Genomic DNA, 22,045 nt, shown 5'->3' with positions numbered 1-22,045 from the left:
TCTGGCAGTCCAAAATTACATCAAGTTTTATCCAGAGCATTGAACAAAATTTTTGGGCTCACCAACCAAAATCCAATATTGACATTTGAGGGAAGCATATACTTAATAAAGCTAGGGAATTCGTCTGCAACATTTTCCAGAATCTTTTTTGCACGCCCCACAACTTCATCATTATCATACAAGTCTTCAATCCTTGTCCTCTTCTTTCTAAAGCTTCAAGTATATCATAGAAGCAAGGCATCATTGTTACAAGATAATCCCAATATCAAGTTTTTTTTTTTTTTCTTGTTTTTTGTTTTCTCTTCTTATATATATATATATAAGGACAAAAGAAATGAACAGCCATTCAGAAAATAAAATTACCGACCTTCCAGATTTTTTGAAATCATCTGAAATTACCTGCACAAGTATGCAAAACATTTTCCCATTAGTTCATTACGTCATCACTTGCACAATTTGAATAATTCTGAGCAAGCTTAAAAATATGATCAATATTGAGCTGCCCAATCGTGCTTTTATATGCAAGTACTTATTTATCCAAGTAACCAGGGCCAACATATGAAATGACAGCAACCAACACAAAAGTATAAGCTTCATTCATTCATTCATTTCAACTTAAATTTCTTTGAGAAAATGAATTCCCTATTTGAAATACTCTAATTCCCCTACCTTGTAGCATGTCAAATAGTTTATTGTGCTTCATTGTACAAAAAATCAAGTTTCTTGAATTTGCCTGACCTAAAAAAAGGAGTTCTCCGACATTTACTCACCTTTTTGACCCCATTCTATCTCACTTCATGTGTGCACGTGTTACATGTAGACATGTGCATGTTTTTTGCACGTGTGCAACACACATTCATGTTCTATTCCTGTGTGCTTGAGGAATTGTCATTATGCGAAATTTCTTCGGCCCTTTAACACGTGATACGAAGAGGATAATTTAAAAAGTTAATATAAGTTGTCAATCAAAATCGAATACGTGACAGTTCGTATTGGTAATAATAAATCTGCGTAGTATTGGAACAATTGAGAGATACAAGATGTGGCCTAACAGTTACTCATAAAGTTTAAATTCAAAATCAAGAGGGAAGTCTAACTACAAGAGTGGCGTAGTGGGACTGACTGTGAGAGAGCATGTTCAGCAATCATGGGCGGACATTTCGACAGTTGGAAGCTCACTTCGACGGTTACCATTGAAAAGTATAAATAGTAAGGAATGCCCCAAAATGAAGCCCCAGACTCAAATCAAAAAATCAATTTATTTATTTTATTTTCCTTCCAGTTTTATAATTCTTTACATTTCTGCACTTCAATTCATGTACTGCACTTTATTTCCTAGGAGTAGTTTCAAATAGTTTCAAATAGTTTGTTGCTATGAACCTCTACGAGGCTGAGTCATATCATTGTAAGTTTTCATTTACTTCATGAAATTCAGATTCTGAAATTGTTCTTCACTTATTATTATTTACTAATTTCTCCTAAACAAGTCACCAGTAAAAGTCCTCTTCATTGAGGTTGAAAGATCTAACACAATCGTCTGATAATTGGTTAGCAATTAATATTTTGTAAAAACTGATTAATTCTTGCTAGCACATTTAAATTTACATTATTAACCTTCAAAAATCAAAAAAGCCAACACATGGTAACAAATTTATTTTTACATCCAAAAACACATCCATGGAGGGAGTGTCCATACACCCCTCTCTCTCTCTCTCTCTCTCTCTCTCTGTGTTTATTTAGATATAAAAACAGTAATAATGTTGAGTTTATCTTATTTTTTACACATCTTTTTACATACACACCATGCTCACATGGTGTAGAATTTACGCCTATATACGTGTACGTAAAATAATAAGAAGAAAATTACGTAGACATAATTTTTTTTGTAAAATTTTGTCCACATAGAGGATGCTGTCAATTAATCTGGAAGCAGCAAAATAAATTTTAGCAATAGCTGTTTTTTGTTTTATTCGAGTATAATAACTTTTACTATACGAAAAGCTCTGATTTAAATTTGTCAAAATCTTTTAGCATTGTAATACTTCTATCACTCCAAGTTTTCTCATCAATAATAATGGGGGGATCAAATTTTTTAATATCATGCCACGAGTATATTTATTTAGTGAATCTTATATTTCATGTTATATAGTAACAAATTAAATGATATTTAAAATTTCATAGGTTGAGATCGATATCTTTAAAAATCCTACATCCCAGTCCCAATGACCCTCTCAAACTTGAATGAAAAAATGATTGGCAAAATGGTACCTGGCGCATAGCTCGGCCATAATTAGTTTGTTCATTTGCTAGTCTATTGCAAACAAACTGATACAAAACCCGAGTTATTATAGCACAACTCTTCTTCCAGAAAATAAAATGATGTTGATTTTTGTATAAATCCACAACATAACTATACTTGCCACACTCAGCAAAACCACTTAAAAAAAAAAAAACCCAAGATCATGCACTACTGGCATTCACATCCAGAGCCTCGGTCTCAGCATCAAGTCTTTCGGTGCTATAGTCCAGTTTCTCTCCACCTCCTGTTTGACCCTTTTTGCTGTTCCACAAACAAGGCTGAAAAGCTGTTCCTCAAAGGTTTGCCAAGTCACGTCTCAACTTGCAAGCTGGGAAGTGATAAGCTTGTCAGCTCCAATGGCATGGACTGCCAATAAACTAGGTTACTTTTCCGGTAGTGAACCTACACTTGGTGCCCTTGAGAAGATGGTCATGCAGAATTGGATTTTGACTATAGCTTGATTCATTGGCTTGATGGTCAGAGATTTCAGAACCTACAAATCAAAAACATTCACAGATATTACTGTTAACTCTCAATTTTGCTTTTTCTTCAAATAAACAGCAGATTCTAAAAGTCTTTTACCTTCCAAAACTTCAGAGCCAAAATCGTCACTGTTAGTTTCGTACTGATTTGTTACAAGCCCAGTTGTTTTAATATCTTTTCGATGAATATCTAGCAGAAGAGGCTCCACACACTTCTTTGCTTTTTTCCGAGTCTGGCAATTCTTATCTGCAGAACATTTTCATGAGTTCCAAATAATGAGAATATTGAGATTAGGATAAACAAAGTTTTGGGGGGTATCTTTTACAAATAAAAAGCAGAGCAGGAAAAAGACTTACTAGAGTATGTTCTTTTTGCATGTGTAACTAAATTCAGAAGGCAAAGAGCGGCATCTACTTCATCTAAACCATATACTCTCACTATGTGCACCTAGAGAGGGAGAGGGAAATAACAGGCAGACAATCAGAGCAACTTCATGCAGTAAACTAGCAAGAATTGCATCATACTTTTGTGCCATTTCAACAAGAATGATTGCCGGGATTCCTTGCTAAGGCCATTATTCTTCCGAAGAATGGCAATGTTCTTCAATTCTCCATGCATGTGTCAAGTAAATCAAAACTTGTGAACTTGGCAATGTATGAAACTATCCAATTCTTCCTTTTTTGGGGGTGGTAACCAGAAGATACAAACAACAAAATCAACTATTACAACCCAACCAGTCTTAAAGCAAGACAAACTCTTTATAATCAATAATCAATAACTTACACAGGTCTTTGTATCTCTGTCATCTCTCTTTTATTCAATTTGATTAACTAAAATGATTATCCTACTTTTTAATTAATTTATTTATTTATATAGGCCACAGACCGAATACAGCAACTGTACTAACAGTTTCACCAGCATCTTCATTTCTAAACTTTCTATGTAGATTAATATTATATTCACAAACAATCAAAATTAACAAAAACTAAAACTAATTCGATATTTTTATAAACATAAAAAAAAAAACACTTTCAAATTAACACTTAACTTTTTTATGGATGATCTATTAAGTATTTAAATTTAAGCAAAACGTAATAAACATTCAGCATTTAACATCCATCAAACCGTTAAAAAAAAAAAAAAGTCCATCAAAAAGCACTAAAGAAAGAGTGGGAGGGGGAGGGGGAGGGGGAGGAAACTAGTCAGTGTGTCCCCGGCGTGTTCCCTGAAAACAAATTAATTAAATAAAGGGACATGTCATGTGGCGTGTCCCATACGTGTCCCGGTGTCCAACACCCTACATCACTTGAAGTGTCGGTGCTTCTTAGAACATAAGCATCATAAGAACATCAACAAAAGTTAAAACGATTACCTTTAATGTGCAAGGCTTGATCAAATGGAAGACCAAAATATCTCCTTTAAGTAGTCTATGAGCCAAGGAGAAACCCCTCCATCCACCGCTCAGTCCATGCCTTTCCACTAAAAAATTCGCTTCATACTCTTTCCCACATTCATCCACCAAAATGACTGTTGTATCATGCATTGGCAAATGCAAATTGCAGAATTTTTTAGGAAGAATCTGCCGCAAGAGAAGTTAGCCCAAACTACTGTCTGGCACTCCAAAATTACGTCAAGGACTACAACATTGAACAAAAGTTCAGGCTTACCAGCCAAAATCCATGAGTGACATTCGAGGGAAGCATACACTTAATAAAGCTAGGGTATTCATCTGCTACATTTTCCAGAACCTCATCTGCACGCTCCATAACAGAACACTTGGCTTCATCATTGTCATACAAGTCTTCAATCCTTGTCCTCTTCTTTTTACAGCTTTAAGTAGATCACAGAGGCGAGGCATCATTGTTAGAAGATAATACAAATATCCAGCTTTTTTCCTCTAAATATACATAAAAGGACAAAAGAACTGAACAACCATTCAAATAAAATTACTGACCTTCCAGATTTTCCGAGATCATCTGATATTACCTGCTCAAGAATACAAAACATTTTCCCATTAGTTCATTAGGTCATCATTGCTTGCACCTTTTGAATCATTTTGGGTATGCTTGAAATAGGGCAGCCATTTATCACATTTTTACTTCACCAAACTTTTCACCTCCTATGTGGTTTCCTATGTGGCATGTAAAGTTTTAAATATAGTGTCCTAATACACATGGGAAGCGAAACACAGAGGTGAAATAAATCTGGTAATCAATTTCTGCTTGAAATTATGATCAATATTGAGGTGTGCAATCACGCTTTATAGGTAAGTACTTATTTCTCTGTACAACGGAGCCAACACATGAAATGGAAACAACCAACACAAATGTATAGGCTTCATTCATTTCAACTTTAATTATTTCGAGAAAAAGCATTCCCTGTTCAAAATACTCTAATCTCTCTACCCCGTCTTATGTCACATATTATGTTGTGCTTCATTTTATGAGATATCAGGCCCCTAACTTAACAAAGAAGTTCTCCCACATTAATCACCTTCTCGATCTGTTTCTATCTCACTTTGTGTGTGCACATGTAAGCATGTAGACACGTGCATGTTGTTTGCACGTGTGCACGCATTCATGTTCCATTCCTGTGTGCTTGAGAAACTTGTCATTAAGTGCAATTTCTTCAATCATTTACCTCTCCACCCTTCTTTGAATTATTCTAAGAATAAAACTTTCAACTTCAGTTAATAGCTTCCTGGTCTCAAGCTAAACGTTTATGTTAATCTCTATCAATTTCACAAGAGAACGTCTCTTCCTCTTTAACCAAGCCAAACCCTTACAAGGCTTATAATACCAATCTAGCATTGTCCGTGTACCACTCAATGCATTGTCCGTGTACCACTCAATGCATCACAACCAATTATATAGCATCCATAATAATTTGTTGACTATGTAGCTATTCAATTTCTATGGGGGCACCCCCAATAAATGAATAAGAGAATATAGCTTAAGCAAATTGTCCTTTGACAAGATCTGAATCATCTGATCCAGTAATTAAACGAGCTTATAAAGAATCAAGAACAAGCATAACAAGATTAGAAAGTTAATTACTAATCTTAATCGGTATGTTAAGCAAGGTTTGGATTACCTATTCAATTTAAAATCCAGCATCGCAACTAACCGAAGATGGCACTCATATAACACTCATAACAATTTGTCAAGTATATAAATATTCAATTTCCACGAGGCATCCTCAATAAATGAATAATTAAAATAGCTTAAGCAAATAGTCATTCGACAAGATCTGAATCATCGAATCCAAAAACTAATCTAGCTTCTAAAGAATCAAGAACAAGCGCAATGAGATTTGAAAGTGAAATATTAATCTTAATTGGCAAGTTAAGCACCGTTTTAAGTATCACAAAACGACTAGGGTTTCAACTTTTGGAGTTCCCATCAAATTTCAGACTACATATGTTAACAATCTTATAAACACAAAGCTTCGACAAGTCTGAATCACCTGATCCAATAACTAAACTAGCATATAAAGATTCGAGAATGACCACAACAAGATTTGAAAATGAATTACTAATCTTAATTGGTAAGTTAAGCCGGTGTGGAGTACGGCAAATGATCAGGGTTTCCAAATTCCAATTTTGGGTTTCCCATCAAATTTCACATTGCATATATGTGCACATATAACAACCATGGAAAAACAAAGCAAGAAACCTGGACGACGACGACACCGAAGCGAGAAAATCACCAAAAATCAACAAACAACGTTTCAATCTACAATAATGACAGCAATCTTAACTTTCCCTAAAAGGAGAATAAGTTCTCACTTGCTTGGGCTTAGATTTGACACTCTTAGGCTTTTTTGGGACTAACTTTTTCTTGATCTTCTTCAATGGTGACCTCTGCAAGTGAACAAAACACATTCTTGATGATCAGAACAAAAAAAGAAACATACCCACATACAAAAACATACAAATCAAGAAGAAGAAAAAAAGAGAACATGGGCGATGAATCAACCGGGTTTTCTCTAGAAAAAGCCATGAACTTTTCCGGGTTTTCTTGTTCTTCAGCTTCCAAAACTTGGGTTTCCTCCTCCTCCTGCAGTTGCTGCTTGAGTTTCATCTTCAAAGCGCTCTCTCTCTCCCCCTCCTCTCTCCCCCTCCTCACTGGCGTGTAGGTGTAGAGAGAGAGAGAGAGAAGACAAAAGACAGAGATGTGAAGTAGACCCTGATGCTGGACAGAGACAGGCGAATCCGGGGCAGCCGAAAATTAGTTGTAAATTTTGACCGTTTTGTTTTTCTTTTTCAATTTAATTTTTTTTTTCTTCCTTTTTGCTGTAGGATCCAATTGGAGCCCACCTTTCCTGCTATAAGATCTATAATTTTAAATTTGTTTATACAATTTCTTAAAATTTTAAGAGAGATTTATTAGAAAAAAAAATTTCAAGTATCTGTATCTTAATTAATTTATAAGATATTTATATATTTTAATAAATTTTATTATTTGAACATTTGATCTATTAAATTTTAATTTTTATATTTAAAGTATATTATGGACATTTCTATCCTTACAAATATTTTTTGAGTGGTTAAAAATTTGGTGATGTAAACATTCATATTTTACAATGTGAATGTTTACATTGAAAGTGTAAACATTCACATTAACATGTAACATTCATATTGATGGTGTGAACATTCACAGTGACGATGTGAATATTTACATTGACGGTATAAACATTCATATCATGAAATATTCACACTGTAAATGTGAATATTATTAGAGGTATTTTGATAACTATGTCACGCATAAGACTTATTAGAATATAAAAAAATAATATGGACTAAATAGAACATAAATAAGTAAAAGAGATTTATGAAAAATTTTCCAAATTTTAATTTAAAATATGTATTGATTCATCCTAAATTTATGAATTTTATTGATTTGAATTAATTAAAACTTGTGTTTTGTAAGTATATATATATATATATATAAAAATTGAAATTCAAAATTTGTATTCAAATTACATATTTTTTACCAGATTGTTTTTAAGGTAGGGCCAAATAATTTGAAGTTTAATGCAATAAGTCTAAATGAAGCTTTTTATCTTTTAATGCTACAGTGGTGTTATATACACCAATTAGTGTACACATTAGTTTACTAACTAATGTTATGTCATTATTATTGACCACATTTATTATACAAATTATAAAGGAAAAATTAGTCTAAAGTCCCTCTCCCATTTTTAGTTATGAGATCCATAATATTATTTTATGATGTCTAAGGTTCCTCAATTCTACACTCATATATCACAAAGAAATTTGACTAAGAGAGAGAGAAGATATGCGAGAAAGAGAACCAAAATAGTGCTAATTGATAGAGAGAGAGAGAAGACGTGTGAAAGAGAGAGAAACCCTAGATCGCTTAGTCGCTCTCCGCCGCTCTTCACTTCGTCGCCGCTCACCGTTGTCACAAAGTTCTCCGAACTGAACCGTCACTAACTTTTTTGAATCTTCTAGCAAGACAAACGTAAGGCGTGTTTATGCGACAAGGTGGGGAGTTCCCTGTGCAACCAGAGTGAACCAAAGTGTTTGCCGGTTTTGCCCTCTACCTGTTTGACAAAATGCCTCAGTGAACTCTGCTACTGAGAAGTCATAAGATGATTAAGGAGAACTCTACTACTAAGAAGTCATAGTGGACCTTCAGATACTGAATGCTCTATAATGGAGAATGCGATCCTTGAATGCGATATGCTTCATCGATTACTTATACCATTTCTTTAAACTTGGACATCCACAACCAATTCAGGGCTTTGCTCGTCCACACATTGCACAGGCCATTATCACAGTTGAAGGGGGTAAATTTACTATCATTACTATTTTATTCAAGTTAGTTGATAATTTGTTTGGTTTCCAAGAAACCAAACTATGATGGATATATATTTGGGTTCAACTAAACAGGAATTGTGAAGGCTTGTTTTTCATGTTTTATTTATTTATTTATTTATAATGTTTTCATATTCTATGTCTCTCTGCTTGGTTTCCACAAGCTTAGGAAGTTAAATTTCAAAATAGATTCAGATTTTATGGTTTAAATTTTCAATTTTCCTGGAAAATCTGTTCCCAAGATGGAAATTCTTTTTATCTTTCTCAAATATAACACTAATCAAAACATTTTAAGATGGTGATATGTAACAACGCCGACCCATGATTAACGTTAATCCATGCTTAATTATGCCTAATAAGAAATTAAAGTGAAGTTTTGCATCATATGTTGCTTTATTTGTGTTTATATCTGTTTAGAGTAGAAAGATTTGTTTATGTTTTCTTTTCGGTTGCGAATTGAAGGTCTTATCAACATTCGATTAAAAAATTGACTTGATTTATATATTAATTAGAATTTTTAGAATTTTATGATAGGTTCAATCGAAATTCGATTCGGAACGAAATAATTAGAATAATTAATGCTCATTTAATTAGTGGTAAGCCTATTTAATTAGTCCATTAACCAAGCCTATATAAGGCTTCTATATGCATCTTAACTCACCTTTCTTCATCATTTTGTTGATACCAACCGTGAGAGAGAGAAGCGGGAGATTAGAGCCAACTTTGAAGAGAATTGAAGTCAAGCTAGCAACTACTAGATGAATTGAAGGGAATTGGTGAGATTAAGCAAAAGATCACTAGAATTTAAGGAATTGTGGATCCTAGGTAAGGAAACGACCCTTAAGCTCTATGTTAGACTCACTTAAGTAAGGAACTAAGAGAATTAAGTGAATCAATACATGAATTAAGCTAATGAACTAGAAGAGAAGAGCAAATCATGCATGCATGTTCATTTGATCATAATTGAAGTTATTTTCAAGAGAATTCTCACATGCATGTTAGTATCTTGGTTTTGTTCAAGGAATTCAACATGTTTTAGACCTAAACATCTCATTTGATCATGATTCGGAAACTTGGAGCTCAAATCATTTTCATGCATGTCATGTTCATGTTATGTTCTCACATTTCAAGCTTGATTTTGTATAATTGCATGTTATTGGGCCTTGATTTTGATTAATGATTCTTACTTCAGGATGCTTTGCAAGTTTACAAGAGTTTCCTTAAGTTTTTGGCCCAAGAAACCATAATTTACAGCTTTAGGGTTGAGTTTGAAGCTTGGAAGCAATTCTGGAAATTCTAGAATTCTGCTTCCACGCTCGAGCAACAAATCCTGGGCTCGAGCGACCACCTTTATTTTTGCATTTCCACTCAAGCAACCGAAATCCCGCTCGAGCGTAAAATGCATGCTCCTAGAAGTTTGCGTGTTTTGCACACCGTTCGAGCGACAAAAGTTGCGCTTGAGCGAGGGCGAGTCTCACGCTCGAACGAGCGTTGAGCGAGCATCGAGCGGAAAAAGCAAACAACCAGCAGTTTTGCAAAGTTTATAGATCGCTCTAGCAAAAGAATGTGTGCTCGATCGATCACTTGCATCTTGCATGTCTGCTCGAGCGAGACCCATGTTTCTAACATTTCTAACTAAGTGTTTTCAAATGCATTTTTGCATCCTCATTACATCATAGGCATTCCTAGACCAAGATTAAGACACAATAATGAGAGTAAAGGCTAGAAATACACTAAGAGCAAATGAAACAAGTTATGTACAATGCAAGCGTGCGTTTCAGTATATGTATCTGTTATGTATTGATGTAGGTCACGCGCTGTAAACCGTTTGATTTGCCTGCTTTATCTGTCTGCATTCAGAGCCATCTATGAGTAATAACTTAGTAAATCTATATTCAACTTTATTTACTTTCTGTATGATAAAATAAGATATGTTTTCTGAAATGCTATTTTCTGTACAATGAATTATTGTACAATTTCTGACAATGTATTCGTGGCGTCCTTAGCATCATGCAATATCTGTTAGCTATTATCCGGTATCGGAGGTTCCATTATGGAACTTATTATGTCTGCACTATGTTACCTGTACCGGAGGCTCCATCATGGAGCTCAACATATCTGTCATCTGTTACTCGGATCCAGAGGTTCCTTTATGGAACTGGTTACTCATAACCACTATCTGTTCTGCATCTGTTCTGTTAGCGCTAATGGATGTACCACGTGTGATTAAGCATGAACTCTGATTTCTATATATGACTTGAACAAGAATAAGAATATGTATATGAATCTGAAATTTTGATTTTCTAAATCTGAAATGGATATCATTCATCAAATTCTTTACTCTATTATTATTCACTAAGCTCCTACTCACTATTTGTATTATGTATGTAGGTAATCAGGCACGTGACCAGGCCTAGAGTTGGTGGCCTAGGATTCTGTTTTGTCAGCCAACCACCGTACCACTCGAGGAGGTTCCTTTTGAAAAGACCAGGTCAAGGCTTTATTTTTGTTCTGTTTATCTATGTCAAATACGTGATGTGAAACCAATGTGTTTATGATGTTACGTGTATATATATATATATATATAAGTTTGATTGAAATTTTTGTCTCATATATGTCAACACAATTCAATGGACTATGTATATTTTATATATTACTTCCGCAACCCTTAATTATATGTTATTATGTTAAGAGGCCTTTGATAATCCAATGATTACTGGTCGGTTACGACGCTAAACCTATAAGGGCGAGTTTGGGTCATGACATGATAGTACTAAGAAATTCTCTGGTTTGCACACCAGAGAAATTTGCACTTTGCAGAGAAATTTCATGAGCAAATTTCTCACACAAGAGAAATTTCTCTTCTGCAAACCAAAGAAATTTGAAGAGAATTTCTCTGTAGAGTGGGAAATGAACAGTGAGAAGTCTAGAGAAATTTAATTTCTCTGGGAAGTCCAGAGAAATTCTCTAGATTGAAATTTTTCTGGATCGATATATGAGGGACCTTAGACATTATGAAAATATTGGATATCATTTATACTATAAAATCTTAATACCAAGGACCTTAAAAAAAAAATTCCCAATTATAAGTATCCAAAATATCTAAAATTATGTCACATCATCTGTTAGTACACTAATTAGTACATTAATGAATACATATAACATTATTTTTAATATTAATAGTTAACTTGTGTTATGCACGTAATTAAATGATACGTTATTTGAAAAAAAAAATTAAAATATGACATTTATGCTCATTTATTTTGTTTTTTCTTTTCTTAAAAAAAATTTATTTTTAAATTTGGAGCTTAAATTGTATTAAAGTTTTGAGAAAAAAAATATGAGTATGAGATTTATTGACTTGACCAAATTAAGTGCCTCAATAAATTTCTTTTTTCTTTTTACACTCACAGGCATACGTTATAAAATAGGTGTTTTTTTATGTGTAGGAAACTACTAAGGCCTCGTTTGGCAAGTGACTGTTTTAGTTTAAAAGTAAAAAAGTTACTAAAAAAATTAAAAAATTAACAACTTATATCAAAAAGTCAAAGATTCTATTTTCTTTCTACTTTTTACATATTTTTTTGTAAAAAGTCAAAAAATCTTCCCAAATATACTAGTTATTTTTACTTCATATTTTAGCTAAAAAAGCAAAAAAATTACTAAAATAGTATGTTCCCAAACGAGGCCTAAATATATCCATTAAATTTAAGTGATATATTGTACAAAATAATTCCCTAGCCACAAGGTTTATAATGCCGTGACAAAGTGTTGTTAAATTTATTTGGCCATAAATTATTTTTTATTTTTTAAAGATAAGCATTTTTTTTTTAATAAAGTCTCACCACTATCACCACCAACATCACAATCAAACAGAAAAAATATTTTACTCCGAAAAAAAAAAAAAGGGTAAAAGGAAGTTTGTAAATATTTCCACTAAACTATATTATCGTTTTAACTTTTTGTGGGGACATATTTTTTGAATGACGACACGTGATCGAGGTGTCACCGGAGTGCCAGCCGAGATTCCGCGTGTCATGGTCATGATGCCGAGATGATCTCGGCTAAGCCGAGGTTATCTGCGAAGATGTCGGAATCCGAGATAAGCGGATAAGGGACAAGAGTCCTAGAATGAGAGAAGACTTCAGTTTGGATAAAAATGAGACTCTTAGAGAGTTTATCCTAATCCTACTGGGAGTCCAAGATTAGCAGTAATCCTAAGTCTATTAGAGCTAGGCTTCTATTGGGACTAGGATTGTGTTAGCTATAAAAGGGAGACACCCCCATGGGTCTAAGGTATGCTTTTGATATTCTGTCTAGTGAGTTAAGCACTATTGGTTATCTTTGAGAGATATTGAGTACTGACTTGATCATCGGAGTGCCCCCGGGTGGATGAGCCACCGCCGAAAACTCTTTTTTCTGTTGCAGGTTGTTTGGGCTTAATCTATTCTACCGGTGCTCTCCAGCTGGGTACCCGTTTGGCAGTGTGGTCAGAAATTAACAGCCACAATTTGGCGCCGTCTGTGGGAAAGAAAGAAGAATAGATGGCCAACGACGGACAGAAAGAGAAGGTTGAGAACGACACCCCTACCGAGAGTGGGAAACATATTGACCTTGACGTCGAAAAAGACAACTGCAACAAAGAGACTCGTGATAAGAATCACGGAGGAAAAGACGTTGGCCAGGAAGGCGGCGTACCGAAGAAATCGGACCGGAGCGGGTATTATAACGAGGACGACCTCTAGGTATGGAACGATAGATGCTTGCGGAGGGACGACGAGATAAAGGGAATGGCAGACAAATTGGCAGACTTGCAAACGGTCGTCAATTTTATGATGCAGAACAACGTTATGCAGCCACCGTTCCCGTCACAAGACACGCCGATTCCAGCAGCCAAGAAAGATGCCCAGGCAATGGGGCAGAAGACAACTCCTACGACTCCTCAGCATGTAGGACCAAGGAACATTCTCACCGGCCTTCAAGGGAGGTCGGACGAGGAGAATCAAGAAGGGGAGATTCACAGAGGACACATCGCACCAAGGAAGCTGACTCCAAAGAACATCGGCATGTTCAGGGGAAGGACCTCTGTTTCGACGCAACCAATGGAGGGAGGTCCAAAAGGACTCGCAATGACACAGGAAGTAGTGCACCAAAGAGGCTGAAATCCGAAGATAGCCGAGCTCCTGGACGAACCAAGGAGGATCTGAGCGATTACCTTCAGAGAAAGCAACAAGATGCCGAGGTGACCTCACCTGTCAAGCTGAGGACACCGTTCTCGGTAGAACTGGACAAATTCGAAGCCCTGAAGAGATTCAGTATGCCGAGGTTCCAGATATACGATGGAAAGTCGGACCCCAACTTTCACGTCGGATTATACCTGAACGCGATGGCGTTATACACTGGGAACGAGCTGTTGCTCTGCAAAGTGTTCCCCTCATCATTTGGGGAAATTGCATCGGACTGGTTTCACAAGTTGCCAAAAGGAATTGTGAAAATTTGGGAAGGCCTGGCCGAGATGTTTGTGGCCAGGTTCGTGACAAACAAGCTACAGCCGTTGAGGATGGACGCCCTAATGGCCCTGAAGATCGGCGAGGATGAAAACCTTAGGACCTATGCCAAAAGGTATTATGAGGTATTCAACCGAATACTAGGATACAACCAAGAGGTGGCGGTCGTGTCGTTTAAAAGCGGCTTGAAGGATGACTGCCTGCTTCGAAAATCACTGGCAAAAACATTGTCGAAAAGCATGGAGGAGCTGATGGCCAGGATAGAAAAGTATGCCAGAGCCGAGGACGACACGCCGGGGACAAAGGCGTCCAAACCAGAGAAGAGAAATGGTTTGCCGTAGCGAAGCCGAGATAACACTAGATATGAGAAGACAAGAGCTCAGCCCAAGTAAGCCGATCCCGGATTTCAGATCTCGGATCCAAGATCCCATAAGACAAGAAATCGGCCTAAGATGATTAAGTCTGAGAAGAGAAGAGTTTGCCGAGATTATGTTTAACACTTGTTGAAATTTGTGGACAATTTACAAGTTGAAGTTAAATCGAAATCACAGTTTAACACTTGTTGAAATTTGTGGACAATTTACAAGTTGAAGTTAAACCGAAATCATTGTTTAACACTTGCTGAAATTTGTGAACAATTTACAAGTTGAAGTTAAACCGAAATCATTGTTTAACACTTGTTGAAACTTGAGAAAAGTTTACAAGTTGAAGTTAAACCGAGATTATGTTTAACACTTGTTGAAACTTGAGAAAAGTTTACAAGTTGAAATTAAACCGGGGTCATGATTAAAGGAAGGAATGATATAGGTTCCATCACCTCAGGATGCCGAGGTAATAGAACCTAGGAGGCAGTTGTGGGGACATATTTTTTGAATGACGACACGTGGCCGAGGTGTCACCGGAGTGCCAGCCGAGGTTCCACGTGTCATAGTCATGATGCCGAGATGATCTCGGCTAAGCCGAGGTTATCTGCGAAGATGTCAGAATTCGAGATAAGCGGATAAGGGACAAGAGTCCTAGAATGAGAGAAGACTTCAGTTTGGGTAAAGATGAGACTCTTAGAGAGTTTATCCTAATCCTACTGGGAGTCTAAGATTAGTAGTAATCCTAAATCCATTAGAGCTAGGCTTCTATTGGGACTAGGATTGTGTTGGCTATAAAAGGGAGGCACCCCCATGGGTCTAAGGTATGCTTTTGATATTCTGTCTAGTGAGTTAAGCACTATTGGTTATCTTTGAGAGATATTGAGTACTGACTTAATCATCGGAATGCCCCCGGGTGGACGAGCCACTGTTGGAAACTCTTCTTTCTATTGCAGGTCGTTCGGGCTTAATCTATTCTACCGGTGCTCTCCAGCTGGATACCCGTTTGGCAGTGTGGTCAGAAATTGACACCCACACTTTTCACTGAAATATATTTCCACATAATAGCATTAGGTACAAGCTTATTCAAGTTCTTTATAAATAAATAAAAAAATTTAAAATTAAGAAATCATGTAAGTTTTTAAGAACTTACATAAGTGATATCACAAAAATGTATAAGTTGAATATAAATTCACATAAGTCTATTCATAAGTTTTGAAATACACAAATCCACGTAAATTATATAAATTATTTCACAAAAATATATAACCTAATCCATAAAATTATATAATAAAAGTACATTGCATATAGTATGCAATGCACACTGAGAGTTTTCCTATTATAGATAGTTCACAAGCTGATAAAATGAAAAGAGTGATGCTTTTCCTATGACCACCAAAGTGTTGATCTATGGATGGTTGTGCACAAAGCAGTGCAAATACAAACTGTCAAGAATTGAGCTTTCTTCTTCTTGATTTTTTAATCTTTTTTTTCTTTTTCTTTTTTCCTTTGAGAAAACGTTTTCTATTTAAAATATTTTTTGAATATTCTCTTCAACATTGTCTGATGGAAGAGGCTTCAAATGCTTTTCCTTGTCCTTATAACAGGTCTCGATATGATTATCTGCGTGACATTTTAAATAGATTAAAGAAAGAAGATTAAGTCTAAGAATACAGAATCAATCAATCACACAAAAATCAATATATGTGTACATAATAGAACTAAAGGAAGAAAATAGAATAATTTGGGGCTATTGAGAAATGAAAAAGAGTACATAATAGCAAAGAAGAAAAACTCACCACAATTGTATGTTGTATCTGCTTTTAAATGGAGGAGGGCAATAGCACCATCCACTTCATCTAATTCATTTGTTCTTATTACGTACACCTATGCTATGCCAATAGGAAGGTAACAATAATTCAGTAAAAACATTATTTTGTATAGTTTTGTATAAAAATTGCTCTCAATAATCCACACACAAAATGAATAAAACATGAAGGCTGGCCCACTTCAACAAGAAGTATAAATGACTATATTTAGATCTAACAAAGAAGAATATTTATTAAGAAAAATGTTATACATAAATGTTTTTTATTTGATTTTTTTTACTAGACACAAAGATAATAAAATTCACCACGTATATTTATTAAAAATTTGAACTGAAATTCATTTACAAAAACACTATATAAATAGAATTTTCATACAAAACATTCTCTCATAATGATTTGGTATTATGTGATTCTTTGATTTTAAGAAAAAACACCAATCGTAGTGGTTTAGACACACAAAATGTCAGGACATATTGGGTTGTTTGTTGTAATTTTAAAAAAAAGTTAATTATAGCTTATTTTAATTTGAGTGTATGTCTCAGACTATTTGATATAGGTTTTGCTTATAAATTATTGAACAGAAATAACTTAAATAAGTTGGGGAAAAAAAAGAAGAAGATGATTATCTAGAGCTATGGAGAAGTGTTTTTAGTTTCTGTTTTCTGATTATTAACTTTTAACTTCCAGTGAGCTGCAGGAAACAAGTCCATCATTCTGTATAATATTACAAAATTTATAAAAGAAAAAGAACAACATAGAAAAAAAAGTAAATAAAATAGAAGCAATCATGTTTTTAGCTCTTCGTTTACATTCACATTGGATCTTAGATCCGTAAGAACAGTTATTTAGGAAAATATTATAAATAAATAAATTTTTTTATTCAATTTTCTTACGGTTAGATATAGAGGCATGGATTTCAAATATATTTATTGACAGTTGATCACTTCATTGTCTGGAGTTAAGAAAATCTTATGAGAAATCTATTTATGTCTAACATTACTCAAAAAAATTATGAAGAAAAAGAAAAAAGAAAAAAAAATAAATTAAAAACATTTTTTTTTTTCACTTTCATTTCTCTATCACAAATCCAAGATCCAACATAAAGAAATTGGCCCAATAGACTAATTCCTTTTTTGCCTTATTATGTTATGGCTAGACTCTCTTTTATAAGTGGATCAAACATGTGTAAGTATTATACTTATGTGTTGCTATTATATTGGTATATTACACAAATTTTCTCGAGATTTAAAATATATATATATATATAATAAATCCCACAAATTTGTTATAATTATATCAAACTTCCTTAAAATTTTAACTCACAAAACACTTGATGTTTTTTATTAGTAATTCGTTAATCATATAAATGAAAAAAAAATGACTTATATTGAAATATATTTTACACTATTTATCATTGTATTTTTACACTATGTATCAGTTTTGATTCATTTACCCTCAGTAAAAGGGATCTTGTAATTATAACAAAAGTATAGCATTTGTTGTATTTTTTCCGAACTTTAGAATTATTTAGATGTAGATTACCTTAAAAGTGCAATGTTTGATCAACTGAAAAACTAAAGCATCTCCAACATTTAGTTTGTGTGCATTTGAGAAAAATCTCCATCCAGCACTAAGTGAATTCTTCCCAAACAAGTACTTTGCTTGGTATTCTCCTTCTTCACTTCCATCAACCAAAACCACAGTAGCATCATACCTTGGCATGTACATCTCACAAAAGTGCCTTGGAAAATTCTGCATTCACAGAGATTAGCGCATTTATAAATAATAATAATAATAAAAAGGACAAAATTTGTAGTGTGCACCGTCGTCGATTGATTACATAACAATATAATGTTTTTGTAGTTATAATTGTAACTCCAAATTACGATATGGTGTAATTGTAGTCATAACAAAAATCATATCACACTGTAATGAAAACCACGTGAGCTTGATGTGTACTTTTAAGATGTATTTGGATATATAGTAAAAAAGATTTGTGAAGGAAAAAGAAAAAGAAAATGATTTGTGAAATTTTTTGTTTATGTTTCGTCTACTTTTTCCTTTGGGCAAATTATACCAGTGGGCTTGTGAATTTGGTTACATTGTATCAATTTAATTGATAGCAACAGTTAAGAAATTAGACGGAAATCAAGGGTAAAATGATCCATTAAATAATGAATGAATCATTTTAAATTGGATATCACCACTCAATCCCTTTAAGAAGAGTACATGAATTACTTTGCTCATTGATTTTGGTCCAATTTTTAAATTGACGTTTACAATGGGACTAAATTAACAAAATATGAAAATTCAAGGATAAAATCGATGAAATTAGGACTACAAGTACTAAATTGACACAAACCACAAACTGAAGGTGTAATTTGCCATTTTCTTTTTCATTTGTTTTCCTTCACAATTTCAAAAATCCAAACCCAGCCTTAAAAGAGTACATACACAACAGTATAGCTCATATTATAAATCATCGAACTAACGATTGTGTTGGACTTACCAGAAGAAACCCTACAGTAACATTTGATCGGATCATCAACTTGACAAAATTTGGGAATTGGGAATCCAAATTTGCTCGAACCTCTTGGACTCGATTCATCACACAAGAATTGGCTTCTGAATCATCGTTGAACACATCCACTATTGCTCTCTCCCTTTTATGGTTATAAATTAATTCCCCCCCCAACAAAACAAACAAAAAACCATTTTGAAAATTCAATCTTTGCTAGCTTAAGAAAATTGAAAATGCATTTCAAATAGTAGTTAGTCACTGACCTTCTAGGCTTCCCACATCTATTACAAACAACCTGTTAAAGAATTCATAAAACTTTCTACATCAATTCATCAAGTTAATGATGAAAATATGAGAATATATTGTTTATATGGCATGATTGTATACAATGTATTCTCACAGAAAAGTCAATATTAGACCATCAACTTTGCAGAAAACTGTTAAAATTGAAATGAATGTAGAGGTATATTAAAAACAAGCAAGTAAATAGGTGTCCAAGTTGTTCGAGATCTATGACTTATGTATGAGAAATAACAAGTACAAATTTTTAAAGGGGTGAACTAATTTAAAATTTTCATGCTTCACTCTCCTTGAAGCCACTCCAGGACTTAGGCTCGGTAATTAAGTGATATATGTGAGATGATAGAGTACATATAAATTTTCTCATCACTTATCGGAAATCTCTTATAATCATTGGATTATTGAAAATATCAACGAGTATAGTAATCTCAAGATATCATATGATCCAGATGTGAATATTGACATCTAAGATTTGGACTTGATAATTACTTGATATATAAGAGACAACAGACTATGTATACCTGAGAATTAGTTAGGGTGAAAGCACCAAACACTCTTATTAGAAAAAAAGAACAATTGTACAATTAATCAAGAAAATGATTCTCTATTTCTAAATCTCCTTATCCCTTATCCCAAACCACTCATAATCATTGAATCATTAAAAATCTCAAAGTGCAATAATTTCAAGACATGATCGTGCTTTGATATAGAACCAAAAGCAATAACTGAGAATTTAAAACCTCCAATAAGACACCAAACAAAACAGAAACAATGAAATAAACCCAACATAGTAAAGGACAGCTTGAGATAATAAAACACTGAGCTTATCCCATATAGGCTATGTAGCAGCAAAACAATTTTTTTTTTAATTAAAAAAGACGATAAAAACACACAAAAAAAAACATCAATCAGTTCAAACATTTTGCCTTTGATTTCAGCAAGTTGCCAGAGGTTGTGGTCAAATTACTTTTGGGGTTCGATTAAATCAACCCTTAACCCATCACCTCAATGTAAACATTATTCAGAACAAAATAAATCAATAAAATACGAAATAACTCAAAATAATTATATTTTTATAGAGTTGCAAGAGAGATGTGTCAACCAAATGAGTTGGGGGAACAGAGAGGGAAAAAAAGTAGAAAGAAATGAAATGGGTTGGGAACTAAAGAAGATTATCTTACTTGCTTAGGCCTTTTGGCGGTTGAAAGCAGCTCTTTTTCCATCTCCATTAGCTTTTTCCCTTTCTGTCAAATCAAATCAAATTCAAAGTATATAAATTTTAACTGAACATAAAATTTGAGAGATAGAAATTTGAGAGACAGAGGAGAGAGACTGAGCAAGAGAAAGAGAGAGACCATGTGAGTTTTCTTCTACTTATTTCATGTTATGGTCTCTTGTTCCTCATATCTATGGGCTTCCATTATATCTCTCTCTCTTTCTCCTCATGCTATCTTGATGTCTAGAGAGCTATATGTATATACTTCATGCATCTAAAGGAGGGAGGGAGGGAGAGAGAGAGAGAGAGAGAGGATTGTGAATAGGGTGTGAGGGGGTGGACAAAATCGGAATAGAAAAGAGAGTTGGATGTCGACCGTTTTGTTCAAATTTGCTTATTTGGGGATCATCATGATTGTGCAATTGTAACCTAAATAGTAAAATGAAAGACCATTTTTGCCTCAATTGTATCCCATGAAGCTAATCTTTGAAAACTGATACACAAAGGTTATACTTACTTAAGAAAAAATGAGTCTTCGTAGACTTGTGTAAGTTTGCTTGATCAACACCATAACGTTATCTAATAGACATAAAAACAAACCAAAATTCAACATGAAATAAAGCAAAAGACATATCATTGTGGCTTAAGTTTTTAAAATATCACTGCCAATGAATTTTGATAAAAATTGTGTAAAACTTTTTTAAGAATAAGTTTTCCTTAGTTTAAAAATAATAATAATAATAATAAATAAAAGAGAATTGAATTGTCACAACTACTAAAATCGAAGTCACCACAATAAGTCATAAATAATATCATTTGAAACATAACAAAATAACGAGACATCTCCAACTTTAATTTGACAATTTGTCCACTCTACCACCATGGTGGCCCATAACCAAATACCACTAACACTTCATAAAACACTAATTTGGACCATAATATGGTGCACTATGTGTATTGTTATATGGCTGGAAATTTATTTCCTCTCGACGTGTTATTTATAAGAAGAAATTTGTTAATATAAAAAATATCACATAATATTCCGAATTTCTTAGTAATTACCTATGACTCTCTGTCTACTTCTCGGAAAGTGGTTTCAAAATTTTATAAATAGAAGCATAAACAAATAAAAAATTTAGTCCATTCCTATGTTACAAACAAGGAAAGACTACACTTGGGGAAGACTGGGTTGTTAGAAGCCTAGTGAGTGAAAATTAGGCATTTTTTGTTTATCCTTTTAGCAAAGTTCCCATCTAAGGGAAACAATAGTCCTAGTTGAATGTTGGACTTGGACATCCATCTTTTTTACATACTCGGTTTCTAACTTCTAAAAATAAGCTCAAGCTTGACCTTCAACTTTGTGCCTAATCAAGCAAAATATTTTGAAATTTGACTAACATTAATTTTTTGGCTTGGCTTATAGGCAATAATATTATTGTTTCAATTCATAAGATGAATAGACTAGAAACCACCCCATATTTTAGCAATTAGCATTAAAAAAAAAAAAATTATAATCTTTTTAAGTTCATTAACAAATACACTCACCCAATAATTAAGTGATTTTGCGATCATGATCTTGAGAGTGTTACATAATTTTTTTGGAGTAAAATCAAGAATTTTGCTGAGAAAATATCAAATAAAAAAATAATAATTACAAATCAATAAAGTGCAAGTGCCTCTAGGCAC

The 22,045-nt window shown here is 33.9% G+C and overlaps 2 protein-coding genes across 3 annotated transcripts; both read right to left on the bottom strand.

Annotated features, from left to right (window-relative positions):
* Positions 1 to 2,237: 2,237 nt before the first annotated feature.
* Positions 2,238 to 8,646, bottom strand: LOC114288726 (B3 domain-containing protein Os01g0234100). 2 transcript variants are annotated; one of them, XM_028232317.2, is made up of 8 exons: positions 6,760 to 8,646; positions 6,570 to 6,644; positions 4,737 to 4,768; positions 4,450 to 4,612; positions 4,155 to 4,361; positions 3,139 to 3,229; positions 2,882 to 3,028; positions 2,238 to 2,792 (listed from the first exon to the last, which is right to left on the bottom strand). In XM_028232317.2, exons 1-8 carry the CDS (start codon positions 6,862 to 6,864, stop codon positions 2,677 to 2,679), a joined length of 936 nt encoding a protein of 311 aa, XP_028088118.2. In that variant the 5' UTR covers positions 6,865 to 8,646; the 3' UTR covers positions 2,238 to 2,676. The 2 variants fall into 2 exon arrangements, with proteins under 2 accessions (XP_028088118.2, XP_082770143.1); XM_082914017.1 differs by having other exon boundaries at positions 6,570 to 6,645; positions 6,794 to 6,985.
* Positions 8,647 to 16,021: 7,375 nt separating this feature from the next.
* On the bottom strand, positions 16,022 to 20,554 carry LOC114288693 (B3 domain-containing protein At3g19184). Its single transcript, XM_028232255.2, has 6 exons — positions 20,325 to 20,554; positions 19,107 to 19,138; positions 18,832 to 18,985; positions 17,865 to 18,074; positions 16,293 to 16,380; positions 16,022 to 16,116 (listed from the first exon to the last, which is right to left on the bottom strand). Exons 1-6 carry the CDS (start codon positions 20,370 to 20,372, stop codon positions 16,022 to 16,024), a joined length of 627 nt encoding a protein of 208 aa, XP_028088056.2. The 5' UTR covers positions 20,373 to 20,554.
* Between the last annotated feature and the right edge of the window lie 1,491 nt (positions 20,555 to 22,045).

Source organism: Camellia sinensis, chromosome 2, assembly GCF_055761805.1.
Source record: "Camellia sinensis isolate YWXY chromosome 2, ASM5576180v1, whole genome shotgun sequence".
In the NCBI taxonomy this organism is placed as follows: Eukaryota; Viridiplantae; Streptophyta; class Magnoliopsida; order Ericales; family Theaceae; genus Camellia; species Camellia sinensis.
The sequence above is the reverse complement of the archived record's forward strand: the minus strand, read 5'-3'. Positions and strand labels throughout refer to the sequence as shown.